The sequence below is a fragment of the Phodopus roborovskii genome, unplaced genomic scaffold (assembly GCF_943737965.1).
Source record: "Phodopus roborovskii unplaced genomic scaffold, PHOROB, whole genome shotgun sequence".
NCBI classification, from domain to species: domain Eukaryota; kingdom Metazoa; phylum Chordata; class Mammalia; order Rodentia; family Cricetidae; genus Phodopus; species Phodopus roborovskii.
In genome coordinates, this window is record NW_026125537.1 from 1,477,698 (window position 1) to 1,492,588 (window position 14,891).

At 45.2% G+C, this 14,891-nt stretch overlaps 1 protein-coding gene across 2 annotated transcripts in view; it reads left to right on the forward strand.

Moving 5' to 3' along the window:
- Positions 1 to 5,275: 5,275 nt before the first annotated feature.
- Anxa11 (annexin A11) overlaps positions 5,276 to 14,891 on the forward strand; it is a 43,645-nt gene continuing 34,029 nt past the window's right edge. Inside the window, exon 1 of one of the 2 annotated variants that reach the window (XM_051176692.1) lies at positions 5,276 to 5,340. Coding sequence is in view for 1 of the 2 variants with exons in the window: in XM_051176691.1 (XP_051032648.1) it covers positions 7,518 to 7,560 (43 nt within the window). In the remaining variant the exon portion in view is untranslated. Of the gene's footprint in view, positions 5,341 to 7,502; positions 7,561 to 14,891 lie in introns of those variants that run through there. The other variant, XM_051176691.1, reaches the window with a different exon arrangement.

The window sequence follows — 14,891 nt, forward strand, 5'->3', positions numbered from 1 at the left end:
TTCAACTTCCAGAGTGCTGGGTAGCCGCCATGAGCTATCATAATCAGCCATGGGAACTGTTGGGTGATTGCCACGGCTCATGAGAAACTGAGTCAGGATGTTGTGGGTGACAGCCCCCAGCCATATAAAGAATGACTTAGTCCCAGCCTGACCATTTCATTCTACCTGCAGAAACAATATGCCCAGGTATAAAAATATCAAAAACAACCCACCCTGCTTCCAGTCAAACCACAAAGGAATAGTGTAATTTCCTATTAGCTACCTTCGTGTGTGTGTGTGTGTGTGTGTGTATGCTCGTGTGTACATGAATATGTGCGCACATGTCCCCTAGACCCTCTACATATACTCAATCTTCATCCTGCAGTACGATTGAGGCCCTTTGCTATTCCAATAAAGCAGTCTCAGCCTGTTGAGATCCAAACTGCTTCTCTGATCTCTCTCTCTCTCTTTTATGTGTATGGTCATTTTTCCTGCATGCATGCCTGTGAACCACATACATGCAGTACCCTTGAAGCTAGAAGAGAGCATAGAACATTAGATCCCCCATGACTGATGGTACAGATGGTTGTTAACCATCATGTGGGTCCTGAAAATTGAACCCAGGTCCTTCTCTGCAAGAGCAACAAGTACTCTTAAATCCCCAGCCAACTCTCCAGGGCTCTTTTTGTTTATTTGAGACAGGGTTTCTTATGTAACAGCCCTGGCTGTCCTGGAACTCACTCTGTAGACAAGGCTGGCATGGAACTCACAGAGATCCACCTACCTCTGCTTCCTGAGTGCTGGGATTAAAAGTGTGCATCAGCTCTGCCTTGTTTTCCTCATAGGAACTTTCAATGATACATGTGCACTGGGCCCCCAAGCCCTGGGATAGTCAACTCAGCTGTACTCAGCCATTATGTATTGAATAGCTTGATATAAGAAAGCAGATGGATAATACCATGTTGACCCTGAGCTCTAGTCAGGGACCTTTCTTTGTAAGACATCTTACTTTCTCTTGTGTCTGTATCATCCCTGAACACACTGAAGCTGGTCATTCTATGGAAAAAAGAAAGCCAAATCTGGCAGTATACATCTGTGGTGGCTTGAATAAGAATGGCCACCATAGACTCATATTTGAATGCTTAGGGAGTGGCATTAGGAGGTGTGACCTTGTTGGAGGAAGCCAAGCCCAGAGGTGTTTTCTCTCTTCCTGCTGCCTGTGGCTCCTGATGTAGAACTCTCAAGCTCCTTCTTAGCACCATGTCTGCCTGCTCACTGCCATGCTTCCTGCCATGATGATAATAGACTAGACCTCTGAGATGGTAAGCCAGCCCCAATTCAATGTTTTCCTTCATAAATTGCTGTGGTCATGCTATTTTTACAACAATGGAACTCTGACTCAGACAGACACATCACTAGCAAAAGCTGGATTAAAACACCATGTTTCAAACCTTTTCTCTTACCCTGTGTCCTCTGAGTGACTCCTGCTACTGCCCTTCAGAATGGGACTGTGTCCCCAAGCCAGCTGTTCCAACAGGTTTGTTGAAAAATTAAAATTGAGGCTGGGAATATAGCTCAGTTGGTAGAGTGCTCATTTAGCATTTAGGAAGGTCCAGGCATGATTCTTACACCTGTAACCTCTGGGCTTGGGAGGTGGAAACAGGAGGATCAGGAATTGGATACTCACCTGCACTGATGTAAAACTACAGCTCTCATGCTAAGGAATAAGAAATAGCTTATTCTGGAGCCATTTTGAGTGGCCAAGGCTCAGGAATAAAGATTTAGGTGCCACCAAGCTCCATGTTCCCCTGGGGAAGCAGTTTCATGAAGTCTTTATAGCCTTATAGAACCAGGAAAGTCATAAACCAAGGCAAGTTTAAAATATATTGGTAGGTATACCAGAGAGGCAGTGATGAACCAGCCTGTGTCCATCTTATGTTTGAAAGCCATCTTAAAGTAAAGACAAACTAGACTCATCCTTTTTATAATTACATCTCAATTTCTCAAGGATTGGGCTATGCCCCACATGTAACTATCTGTAAATGGTTCTATAGTGTCTGTTTTGGGAAAGGGAAACCATGGTTTGGTTTCAAAAACTTATTATGACCACCTTGTTCTGACTGCCTTATGACTACCTTACACTCTGTTTCAGGAGGTTGTTGTGACTAACTTGTTATATTTACATTCTGCTCCTGTACCCAACCACGCCTAGTTGCCTGCTGAGTTCCCCACTTGGAAACTTCCTACTTCTAAACTATAAAAGTCCTTATTTTTCCCCTGTTCAAGGCTGACCTCTTGACTCTGCCTTAGGAGGGTGAAGCCTGTGCATATAAATTTAAAAACACCACCACCAACAACTTGCTTTAATTTGGCCATGATGATTTGGCTCAGTGGTCTTTCTTTCTTCTCACATCTTTGGGGTCAACAGACTGATAATGGGATAGGGAGCTAGTCATGGGTCCAAGTTGCTATTGGATGGTGGTCTTAGCTTTTGGATTGTGGAAGATAAGGTGATAGATTCTAAAGTTTTTATTTGTTGTCACAAGATGTTAATTCTAAGTTAATAGCTTCTAAGAGGTTTTTGTTTTGTTTTGTTTTGTTTTTTTTTTTTTTGTCTTGTTTTTTAATTGTCATAAGGTGTTAGTTTACTTACAGAGAGGAAGTTCTGGAAGGTTAAAACTAGCCTAAAATAAAGTAATTAGCCTCAGAACCTGGAATTCTAATCTCTCCACAGTACTGAAATTTCAGTCAGCCATCAGTCTCTGCAAACACAGACACCCTTTCAGGAGATTTTTGTTGTTGTTGTTGTTCATAGTTAGACACAGCTTCTTTTCAGAAGTTTTTGTTCACATGTGTATAACTAGTTATATGCCATCCTGAGACTATCTCTAAACAATTAAATTATAAAAGGTGGCTTGTTCTCCACTCAGGGTTTGAAGAGCTCTGAGGTAGAAAGGCATGTGTCTGTTATAGAAAGGAGTTTCATCCTAAACCAATGGTTCTCAACCTTCTTGATGTTGTGACCCCATTAATATTCCTCATGTTGTGGTGATCCCCAACCATAACGTTGTTTTCATTGCTATTACGTAAGTGTAATTTCACTACTGTTATGAATCGTAATGTAAATCTGATGTAAATGTAACTACCAGATAGGTAGTTTAGGTAACCCCTAAACCCTGTAAAAGGGTCACTGGATTCCCCTAAGGTGCCTCAACCCATAGGTTGAGAACCTCTGTCCCTAAACGATTTCTTTTTACAAGTCATATTCAAGAAGCATTGGCTCTGCTTCAGAGAAAATGGGCCATCAGAAACCCATGTTTGCAGGCTTTATGGGCAGACCAGCACTGAGCAGGAATGGGACAGAGGAGCTGTGTTGTCCAGCTAGGTGACATTCCCTCAAGAATCTCCCTGACCCAGAGAAGGTGTGACAGTAGCCTTCTGGAATCCAGGAAAGCTTGGAGTTGATTTGGTGGTGGACTTCACATGAGTCTGATGTCCCCACAAGTATAATAGGCAGTTCCTGTTCTTTCTGCTCCCCCTGCTCCTGTTTTGTTCAGGGGGTGATTTTGCCTGCCTGTCCAATCTGGAAGGAGTTGTGCCTGTAGGTATAAGTGTTAGAGTGACCATACATGGTGTTGGTAGCCCCAGAGAGCTGGCAGGCTGTGGCAGTAGGCAAGCAGTCCGGATGGGCTCCTGCCTGCACATGGACCCCTCTTCGTGCAGGGCCAACAATGGCAAAGTACCTTCCTTCCAGGCTCCTTCAGGCTGTTACTGTCCTTTGGGCTCCTGAAGGGCAAATGACTAATGCCACGCCTACGCAGCCAGAGTACTGAGCTTGGCAGAGGGTGTTGGGATTGAAACACTTAACAGACCACCATGAGAAGTGAAGAAGAAGCTGCTGCTGTTTATTACAGAGAGTAATGGGCTTATATACCCAAGCCAGGGGATGGGCCAAGCATAGGAGGAAGTCATGCACCACTCACACCTAGGCTCAAGGTATAGGCACCACACACAGGAAAGTTTTGAAAACAACCTTGTTTGCTCAACCTTGTTTGCACACAAGTTCTACAGCTGGGTGGGGAGGAAGAGAGCTGTAAGGGACAAGTACTTAAATTTCCCAACAGACTAATGGCTTATTCACAAGTCAAAAGTGGGTTAGAAAATAAGTGTACACCAGGTGGGAGCTAGATAGTAAAGAGTCGCGATCCCTAAGAGGGTGGGGAGAATACTGTGTGGTCCTTAGCGATAACCTGGCTGATCCAGTGTCGTCAACTGAAAAGACTCCCAGATACAGTGAGGAAAAAATACTGCAATCTGGGTTTATAAACAACACGTTTACTTAAGCATACTAAGCAATGAGCACATAGACAATGTTGGACAGACTTGTGGAAGAAGGTGCCTACATGTGACGTGGGGGGGGTAAATAAAAAGAGGACTCTCTCAATTTTTACTTTTTGAATGTTACACAATCTTGTATGTACTGCATGACCTTTTCCTAAAAACAAACAACAAAGCCAAAAATAACCCCAAACATTATTTCTAGAATAGTTTTAGGTTTATAGAAAAGATTCGGAAGACATGGAGTTACCACAAACATGGGTTTTCTCCTGTCATTAACATACTAGTGGTTTTGCTATAATTAATGCACCAATATCGATGTATTGTTATTAAAAATCTATACAGTGTTCAAACGTCATTAGTTTTTTAACCTAACTGTCCTTTTCCCAGGATCCCATTCGAGATGTCACATTATTCAGTTTTCATTTCTCGATGAGACAACTTTTCAACTTCCCTTGTTTTGATGGCCTTGACAGTTTTGGACAGTCGTGAGTTCCTCAATTGGGGCTTGTCTAATGTTTTTGCACGATTACACTGGATCATGTGTCACTGAGAGGAGGACACCATATGACAGAATATAATTCGTCACTGCTGGTGGTGGCCCTGATCACCCAGCAGAGGCAGTTGGTAATTTTTTCCGTTATGAAGTTTCCTCCTGCCGTACACGTGGTGTGACCTTTTAAAAGTTTTCTTCACTGTCAGATCTCTAAAAACTTACAGTCAGGCGAATGTTCCTCTCTCTATGGGTCTACAGCAGCTCCGCTCTGCGAGCAGGCGCAGGGAAAAACCACGAATGAACGCGGACCTCACCTGTGGGCGTGGTCCCACGCACCCCGCCCCTCCAGAAAGGTCCCACCCCTCCCACGTGGCTCCGCCCCGGGGCGCTTAAGGCGACCACGCCCGTAGAGTTTTCCGCCCGCGGCTTCCTCCTGCGGTACGTAGACGCTCGTGGGTCGAGATCAGGGAGAGTGACCGTGCAGAGGAGTTGCAGGTCGAGCTTAGCGCCGGGGTCCCCAGTGCCAGGTGAGTAAGGATCCCCGTGGGAGGCGTGCGGGCTGGGTGTTCGCGCTCGGCCGAGGGTGCGAGGGTCCCCCGAGGACAGGGCTGGGAGTTGAGCAGGGTCTGAGCAGGTGAGCCTGGGACCTCTGCGGGTGCGAGCTTGGGATTAGTCAGGTCTCCTCAGCTCCGTGCGCTTCCGGGGGAAGCTTGAGCAGAGCCCCGCCGACCAAGAAGGCCGTCTTTGGGAACTTTGCTCCGGAACTGCCCTGCGCGGGTTCCTGGACCTGCCACCCAGGGTTTATATAAGGCAGGCTCCCAGGTGGTTCAGAGAATGCGGGATCGTGCCATGTGTGCTGTGTTGCCTGCCTTTCTTAACGCCAATCCAGCCAGGATCCCCCACCCCCGACCCTGCCTGCGCCCCCCGTTCCAGAGTCCCGAGGAACCCTTGGGCATGGCTCCCCCACTTCCCGTGGGCTCAGGCCGGGGTCCTAAAGACCTAACTAGGTAGGAAACGGATCTGGGGGGGGGGGGCGGATAGCTAAGCTCAAGCTGGGGAGATTTCTCTCCCCGCCCGATGTCTATAGAGATTGTGTTCCTGGGACCCGACCCTCTTAAGTGTCTGCCCAAGTCGTCTGCCCCCTTTCTAGGCCTTCACTAGCTGCTCCCTGCTGCCCTGCCCACACGAGGGAATTTTGAACAGGCGTGCCCTGGGGCTACATTGAAAAAAGCTACGAATACAAACCTACACAAAATCAGTAAATTTAACATTATGAGGGTTTTTTTTTTTTTGGCGGGGGAGGAGGAGGGAGTAATTCAATTGAGCCATTCTCAAGTGTAAACTTTGTAGATGACTGTGTGTCATTGTCAAAAGATTGGACGTGCCTGGGGCCGTGTAGGGCAGGGTCCTCTATCTTGTCCTCTCTCAGCTTGCTCTCATACTTCTTGATTATTTCCTTGCTTCAGTCTGTTACTGAGAATTCCAGAAGGAGTAGCAACAGGGCCATTCCTTCAGTACTTGTCTGTGCTTAGTGTTCTCTAACCAGGCAAGCCAGGTGAGTGAGGGCAGTCTGTTGCTGACATAGAGTGCCCACTTTGGGTTCCTCCATCCCTCCCTGGATCAATCATTAATCTCTGCACCTTGATTTCCTTATCTGTAAAATAAGGATATTTCATGGACTTAATTGTGAGAATTCAGCCAGTTTCAGCTGGTTTGGAACTCCTGAGTGCTGGGATTAAGGGTATGTGCTAACTGGCCCAACAAATTAATGTTTAAAAATTGTTCATCATCATTATTATTACTATTATTATTATTATGTTTTTTGAGCCCTGGCTGTCCTGGAACTCACTCTGTAGAGCAGGCTGGCCTTGATCCACGGACCTCTGTCTCACAAATGCTGGGGTTAAAGGCTGTGCCACCACTGCCCAGCTGACTGTTTATGCTATTTTTAATTAAGTTTCTGTGTGTTTGGATGCTCTGGAGATGGAGTTGTAGGTGGTTGTGAGATGCCTTGCTCTGAACTCTGGTCCTCTAGAAGAGCAGTGTGCTCTTTTCCAAAGAGAACTTTCTCTAGTCTGATGAGTTCTATTCTTACAATTTTTTTTTTTTTTTTTTTTTTTTTTGTGTGTGTAGCCCTGGCTGTTCTGGAACTCTATCTATAGACCAGGCTGGCCTCAGACTCAAAAGTTCTGCCTGCCTCTGCCTCCTGAATCCTGGAATCAAAGATGTGGGTCACCACATCCAGCTTATTTTTACAATTCTTTAAGCATATTATATTTTGTGTGTATATGTGTTTTTGCCTGCATGTATGTCTGTGTACAATGTGGGTGCCTGGTGCCCTTGGTGTCTTTGGAGGTCAGAAGAGGGCATTAGATGCCCTTGAACTAGAGTTGAGACAGTTATGAACTGCTGTGGGTGCAACAAATGCTCTTAAGTGCTGAACCATCACTACAGCCCCCTTGAGGTTTATTTGTGTGTTTGGTTTTTTGGGGGGAAGTGACTCTGTCTGTCTGTCTGTCTGTCTGTCTGTCTATCTATCAATCACCCATCTCTCTTTTTATCTCTCTCCCTCTTTCTTTCTCTCTAATCTATCTTTAAGGACAGGGTCTCTCAGTGTAGTTCTGACTGTCCTGGAACTTGCTGTGGACTCAGGGATCTGTCTGCCTCTGCCTCTTACGTGCTGGGATTAAGGGCATGTGCCACCATGCCCAACAAGTTAATGTTTTTAACAGCTCCACAATTCTCAGGTTCTGACCAGTTAGAACTGGTAGCAACTGGTGTATCACAGTGGGATGCTTGGGTTAGGCATACTAGGTAAGGCCTAGCATGTAAGCGACCAAATGCAGCTGCCAGTGGATAATGCAGTAGTAGCAAGAGCAGAGGGCACAACCAGCTTTTACTGTTCTGTTTTAGCCCACACTGTTCTGCTTTCTTTCTTATTCATGAGACATTCCTATGGCTTTTGCTCCCCTGTAGGAGGGACAAGACATGCCCTCTTCCTCCACCTCATCATTGGCCCAGTTCTCAGGACTAGAAGGATTTGTATATCCAGGTTTCTTGCCCTTGTGACATTCTTGGAGCATGGAGACTGTTTCTGAATAATCTTAGTCTTTCAAAGTGCCCATGAGGATCCTTTCTTTTAAAGTGTAGAGGAAATGTCAGTTGGATGAGAGGCAGGCAAGAGAAGTAATGTCTTTGTGGCTTGAGTATTGGAGCTGTAGGATAAGCAGGGAGTAGTGGAGAAGTGAAGGAGAAATGCATCCAGATTGAGGAGGGGGCAGAGAGGCTGAAAGTGCTGTGTGTGGAGTTTGTAATCCCAGAACTCCCTGAGATGGAGGCAGGAAGATCAGGAGTTCAAAGCCTGTTTCTGATACAGAAAGAATTTGGGGCAGAGAGACGACTCAGTAGGTAGAAAGCTGCTGTTCATAGGTTATCCTCTGGCTTCCACACAGTGACATGCACTACCCCCACCCCAGTATACACATGCACACAGAATTGGTAAATATAATTAACACTGAGCATCCTCCTGGAGGCAGGGGTGGGGCAGGGGCAGTGATGCATAGTGAATTAAGTGCACTCCAGGCTAAGGCACTTGCGGCTGAACCTTCCAATCTGAGTTTGATCTTGAGTTTTCACATAATGGAAAGAGGGAACTGACATCTGTTAAGTTGTGGCTTACCCATGCCTATGTGCAAACACACAGGCACAAAACAGATAAAATTTAGATGTTTAAAACAGAAACATGCAAGTTCAGCTGTTTGAGCTCTTTTTGTAGACATGACAAGGAAAAAAGAAAGGTCCTCAGTTCATTTGTTTTATCTAGAAGGCTTTGATTGATCAGTGATAACTGAGTGTTGTGACCCAGGGGGGTAATGGTAGCTTGGGATGGCAGGAGAGGGAACACTGTGGAAGACAGCAAAGAAACCCAGGGTGGGTGGGATTGCATGCTTTGTTCTCAGAAGACCTAAGACTTTCTCTTCCCTTCCTAGCTGCTTTTCTCTCTCTTGGCCCCAAAGCAGTTCCTGGCACTTGGTCCCATAGAAGTGGGAGAGTCTGGGTGTGGCTGTGTTTCGAAGGCACAGCTGATGGAACATACTCCAGTTTCTGTGACTCTTTCTTCACAAACCCACTGTCCTTCCAGAACATCAGAAATTTGAGTGGTGCTTATATAGGACAGCTCTAAGGCTACAGGAGATCTAGGTTCCCCTGGTGGGAGTTGGCATTTGTAAGAACAATTGTTGAGCTTTGTTTGGGTTGAAACCTTTCAATAACCCTCTAAAACCGGTTAGCCCACATCAGGCATGTTGACCGTGACTCAGGAAATAAAGGTTGCAGGGTCACTCGGTTAGTTACTATGGGGGAGAAGACTGGCTATACAGTGGAGTGGTCAGCTTCTGGTCATCCTGCCCACACCGATGTGAGAAAGAATAGAGTGAGATAAGGGCAGCTGAACAGTTAGGGAATAGGGGCCGGAGAGTTGGTTCAGTGATTGAGAGCACTGGCTGCTTTACCAGAGGACCCAGGTTCAATTCCCAGTACCCACATGACAGCTCATACTGTCTGTTACCCAGCTCATTGGGATTTGACATCCTCATACAGACATAAATGCGGGCAAAACACCAGCTCATGTAAGATAAAAATAAGCAAATCACACACACACACACAAAAAAAAAAAAAAAAAAAAAAAAAAAAAAAGAGCAGGTATTAGTTACTTTTCTATTGCTGTGACAAAACATCATGACTGAGGCGATTTATAAAAGAAGATGTTTAATAGGGCTGGGCTTATGCTTTCAGAGAGTTAGAGTGCATGATAGAGGAGCAAAGTCATATAGCAGCAGAAACAGCTGAGCCCTCACATTTCAACCCACAAGTCAGAGGCAGAGAGAACTAACTCAGAATGGTGTGAGTCTTCTGAACCCTCAACCTGCCCCCTGTGAAATACTTCCTCCAGCTACTCCATGCCTAATGCTTGCAAACAGCCACCAACTATTCAGACATATGAGCCTATGGAGACTAGTCTCTGTTCAAGCCACCATAGAGCACTTAGTGCTCTTTTTGAGGACCCAGGTTTGATTTCCAGTGTCCACTGGCCACTCACAGCTGTCTATAGCATCCAGGGGATCTGACACCCTCTTCTGACCTTGGCGGGCACTAGTCAGTGTAAAGTGTGCACACACATAGATGCAGGCATAGTGTCCTTATATGTAAGGTAATAAAAAAGAATTGAAGGGTTGGAGGACAATTTTCACCTGCAGGCTAACCTGGGATAAACCAGGTAGCCATATAGTTCCAGTTTTCTGACTGACAAATGGTTGTCTCCAATAGAGAATCAGAAGACAAGATGTTTGTGGAAGGGCTTTGAGATTAGTGAGAGCGGTGATGATCTTGTTGATACTGTGGGTGTGTTACTAAGGAACCAGGAAGCTGAAGATGGAGTGGCCATCTCAAGTCTGTCTCTGCATCATCAGTGTTAGCTTTTTGGGACTGAGCTTTTGAAGGCCCCACTGTCTTAGCAGCAAAGACAACAGTTGAAGGGCTCAGAGACCCAGGCCCACCAGTGGAGGTTGGCTTGCATGACAGAAGGCTGAGAATTTAGGGTTGGGGCAGAGAAGAAACTGGGAGCTGTTCACAGGAATATCAGGCAGGCACATGAAACCTGGTGTGGGAAGCATTCTTGGGGGAAAGGGATGTGTAAGGGGGGCAGGGCCAGTGTTAAGGGACGAGAGCTTGCTGTGTCCACCACAAAGGGCATAGTTATTTTTAGGAGCTAGGTGACAAGGCATGTTTCTGTTGAAATCTTTAGTGAGTGCCCACTGCTTGCCCAGCCAGTTCTGTAGACACAGAAGGAGATGTTACATGGGGATATCAAGGTCTCTCTTTGGGTTCTCAATTTTGTTAATAAAAGAATATGGGAAAGGACTTGGAAGGATGTTCAAGGACGTCCTTATTAGTGTTTGAAAGAAAAACAACAGAGCAAGCAAATGCTATCTCAGAACTTGCCAGGAGGAAGGGATGGAGAAAAGGACAAGAGAAGTCATACCTTTAAGAAAGCATGGAGGACCAGGGCATTGGTGCCTCCTGCCTTTAATCCCAGCACTCAGGAGGCAGAGGTGGGTGGATCTCTGTGAGTTCAAGGCCAGCCTGATTTACAAAGGGAGTTCCAGAACAATTTCCAAAGTTACAGAGAAACAAAAAAATAAAAACAACAAAAAAACCCAAACCAACCAACCAACCAAACAAACAAAAGAAACCAAAAGCAAGCAAGCATGGAAGATTCAGTAATAGGGATCACAGCAAATAACCACGAGGCTGGACAGTTAAGCAGCCGCATGGCAGAAGGGGAGGGAGGCTTTGGAGAAAAACGGTGAGAAAGCCTAGAGTGTGGAAGAGCATGGCCAGGCTTTGGCTAGAATCTGAAAGAAAAGGAGAGAAAAAGAGAGGGGGAAGTTGTGCTTTTCTAAGCAATGCAAAATGGTAGGAGGCCGAAGCACCTCGTGAGGGAAGCTCCACGGTGACTGCATAGGCGATAACTACATTATTCCACTAAGGGAACCTCCTATCTCCTAATCATGGCTTTGGCTGAACTAGCATTCCTGAGGCATGGTCTCTTGGCCAGGTGATTGACAGGCCCAGCTGTTTTAACTGGTAAAGAGGAGCCTATAGCCTGCAGTGATCTAATCTTTGGAGTAGATCAAAATGTCATGTGTCAGGGACTAGTGGTAGATTCCATCTTTTTGACCTGGAAGGAAGACTTCCTGTAATGGGCTTCCACGGAGCTCTGAAAGCCATCTTCAGTGGCCTCCCAAGCCTGCTGCAACACTAGGTCTGCCCCCTGGACATCCCAGAGAGACTGGATGAGGACCCAGTTTGGAAGGTGGAGAAGGTCATGAACTCCCATTTCTTGTTGCCTTTTAGGTGTCTTTTGAGATTCCAGGGGGTGGGAGCAGAACTGAGGAAGTATCTAGGCCAGAGAAGCAATTTTGTCTGTGTTATATTTATATTTGAAGTCAAGGGCATGGAGCTGAAACAGCTCCCTGGGATAGCAGACTTGAGGGGTCAGCAGTAGCATCGCTGCGATGAGAAGGAACAGCTGGAGCAGATGAGTACTGGAGCCTCATGAGAGAGCAGAACAGGGTGATTCCTTGGCTCATTTTCTCTACTCCTTTTCCTCCTGAGGAGAGTGGGTGGCGAGTGTCCACAGCCCCTCTACCTCACCCAGCAGCCTCTGTGCATGACTTGTTTATTGCCACAGTATCTGGGTTACTGTTGCTCCAGGTCAGCAGCTGTGGAATGTTCTCAGTACAGAATTACCATAATTTATTCAGGCTTTTCCTCACTAGTGGATAGTGAATTCTTTTCCTGTTTTTATTGACTTGAAGCAAAGTTGGGGCAAGGAACCTATCTACTTTGAATGCTCCAGAGTGTATTTTTTTAGGAAGTGTTTACATTTTTTTAATGCTTTAAAATTCTTTTAAGTCAAGAAATGGGATTTTTAAATACTTTAAATTGGATTTTAATGATTTTTTTTTTTTCTTTCTCTTCAGGAGCCATTTCAACTTTTCTCCACTCAATTTTATTTGTGTTCTCTTGTCACTGAAAGGCCTGCCATGCTCAGCACTCCTTTGGGTATAAAACTAGCAGATGGGTTTCCGTATTGTCTTAATTAGGGTTTCTATTGCTGTGAAGAGACACCATGACCACAACTCTTTTTGTTGTTAATGTATGTGTTTTCTTTTTTTTCACAACTTTTATAGAGGAAAACATTTAATTGGGGCTGGCTTATAGTTCATAGGCTTAGTTCATTATCATCATGGTGGCAGTTTGTGGGAAGACATGGTGCTAGAGTGATAGCTGAGAGTTCTACTTTTGATCTGTAGGCAGCAGGAAGAGAGAGAGAGACACTGGGCTTGGCTTGAGCATTTGAAACCTTAAAATCCACTCCCAGTGGCACACTTCCTCCATTAAGGCCACACCTCCTAACAGTTCATTCCCTATGAGTCTATGGGTACCATTTTCATTCAGACCTCCACACATACAAAGTGCCCACCTTTTCCTTGTCCTCTGGTCACTGTAAGTCAGCTGTGATGTGGAGATTATTTAGAACAACCATCCTGAGTTTCCAAGGTGTGTCAAGGTGAGACTGACTGCTTCGTATTTGGGTCCTAGTCAAAGAATAAACATCTCAGATTGCATTAAATCCTCTGTGGCTGACTACCTGATGTTAAAGTGTGCTTTCAAATTCAGCTCGACTTTTCCTTATCACTGAGCGATGTATCAGGAATTCTCACTGTAAAACTGATCATGGTGGCATGAGCCAGTAATCCCAGCATTTGGGAGACTGAGGCAGGAAGTTCATGAGTTCAAGACCAACCTGGGCTATATATGAGGGTCACATATTTATTAAGGACCATATATTTAAGGACAGCCTAGGTTACATAGTGAGTCCTTATCTTAAAAAAAAAGTAATAGACCAAAATAATTCTCACTGTAATTTTATCTAAGTCAAACCCCATTTGTCCTTGGCAAGAGTTCTGGCTTTTATGAACTTGTCTTTCATTTTTGGAATTAGGAGGTGTTTCAGACCTGCTTCGTGGATCATACTGTGTGGTGTTTGGGTCCCTATTATTTATGTTTTAGGGGAAGAAATAACCAAGAGGTAGGATAATTTCTTTTCTTACAGTCCTAAAATTAATAGAAACACATTTTTACAAAACAGCAAGACTCAGGCAGGCATTTAGAGCTTGTATTCTCTGGCTGACTTCAAGATATGCTTTCATGCTTTCTGTCCAATTGGTAGTTGGGTCTTGTTTCTCAGCCTGCCGATGGCCACGAGTCCCCCTCCCCCAGTGTCCTTGTGGCCTTTGTCCTTAGGACAGTCAGACTTTTAGGAAGAGTAAACTTTAGAGGCCTGGAAGTCTTTTGGTCTGTTTTCTGATGCTACAATACATCTGAAGCTGGATAACAAATAAAGAGAGCTTGATGAACAAATAACAAAAAGTTCAGCACTCTGGCAGCTGTTTGCTACATCATAGACTGTCAGGGCAGGAAGGAGGAGTAAGAACGGAGGAGGCCACCAGTGTTATAATAGCCAGTTTCCACATCCCACTCAGCTCCAGTCTTAGGTTCTCTCACTTCCCAGTGCCGGTACACAAAGGTCACACTTCTACCAGGTGGGACAAACCATGCGGGAACCATAGCATAGCAGAACCAATCACATCAGCACCAGAGCAGAACCTCCCCTCCACCCCTTTGCTGCTGGGTCCAAGGATGTGTGGCCAGCTCTGCTTGACTGGTCACATTTCCTTCCTCATCTAAGGCAACAAGATGAGGCCACAGCCTTCCGTGTCCTTCAAGGGAGATGACAGTGTAGTTAATATACGAAAATATAGAGGGCCAGATGGCAGGAGAAGACTCTGTCCTGTAGTCTTCAAGCTTTTTTCTGTCTCGGTGGACTGCACTAGAATGGCCTGGTTTATTCGCCCTGAACTGATCTTAGAAATTTTCTAAGGTCTGTGTTTCCAGACAAAGACAATGACTAAAAGCTAGCTGGGAATGTCCTTGATTTGATGGGGCAGGATTCTGAAAAAATCCTCAAGACATGTGTGTGCTGTGCTGTGTGCATGTGGAGATTTAAAGGTCGACATCAGGTACTCTGCCACTCTACCTTATGTGTTGAGATAGGGTCTCTCGCTGCCTCTGGGACTTGCCAATTTGGTTAGACTGAGTAGCCAGCAAGCCATCTCCAAGTGCTGGGATTATAGGCTTGTGCCACCACACCTGGAATTTTACGTGGCTTCTGGGTATTTGAACTCAGGTCCTCATATTTACATAGCAAAGCACTTTATCTGTTGAAATGTATCAACCATCAACATATTTTTAATATTCCATATCTCATTTTTGATTACTTTTTTGTCTTTGTCTTGCCCTGAATTTCAAATCATTTTTACTTAGTAATTTGTTTTTCTTATAATCAACACATGTCTGGGCTTGGAGAGAGGGGTGGCAGGAGGCCATGACAGCTACAGTCTTAAAGGCTTTTGTCTTTGATGGAGGAATTCACATTCTTGCTCTTGTAGCT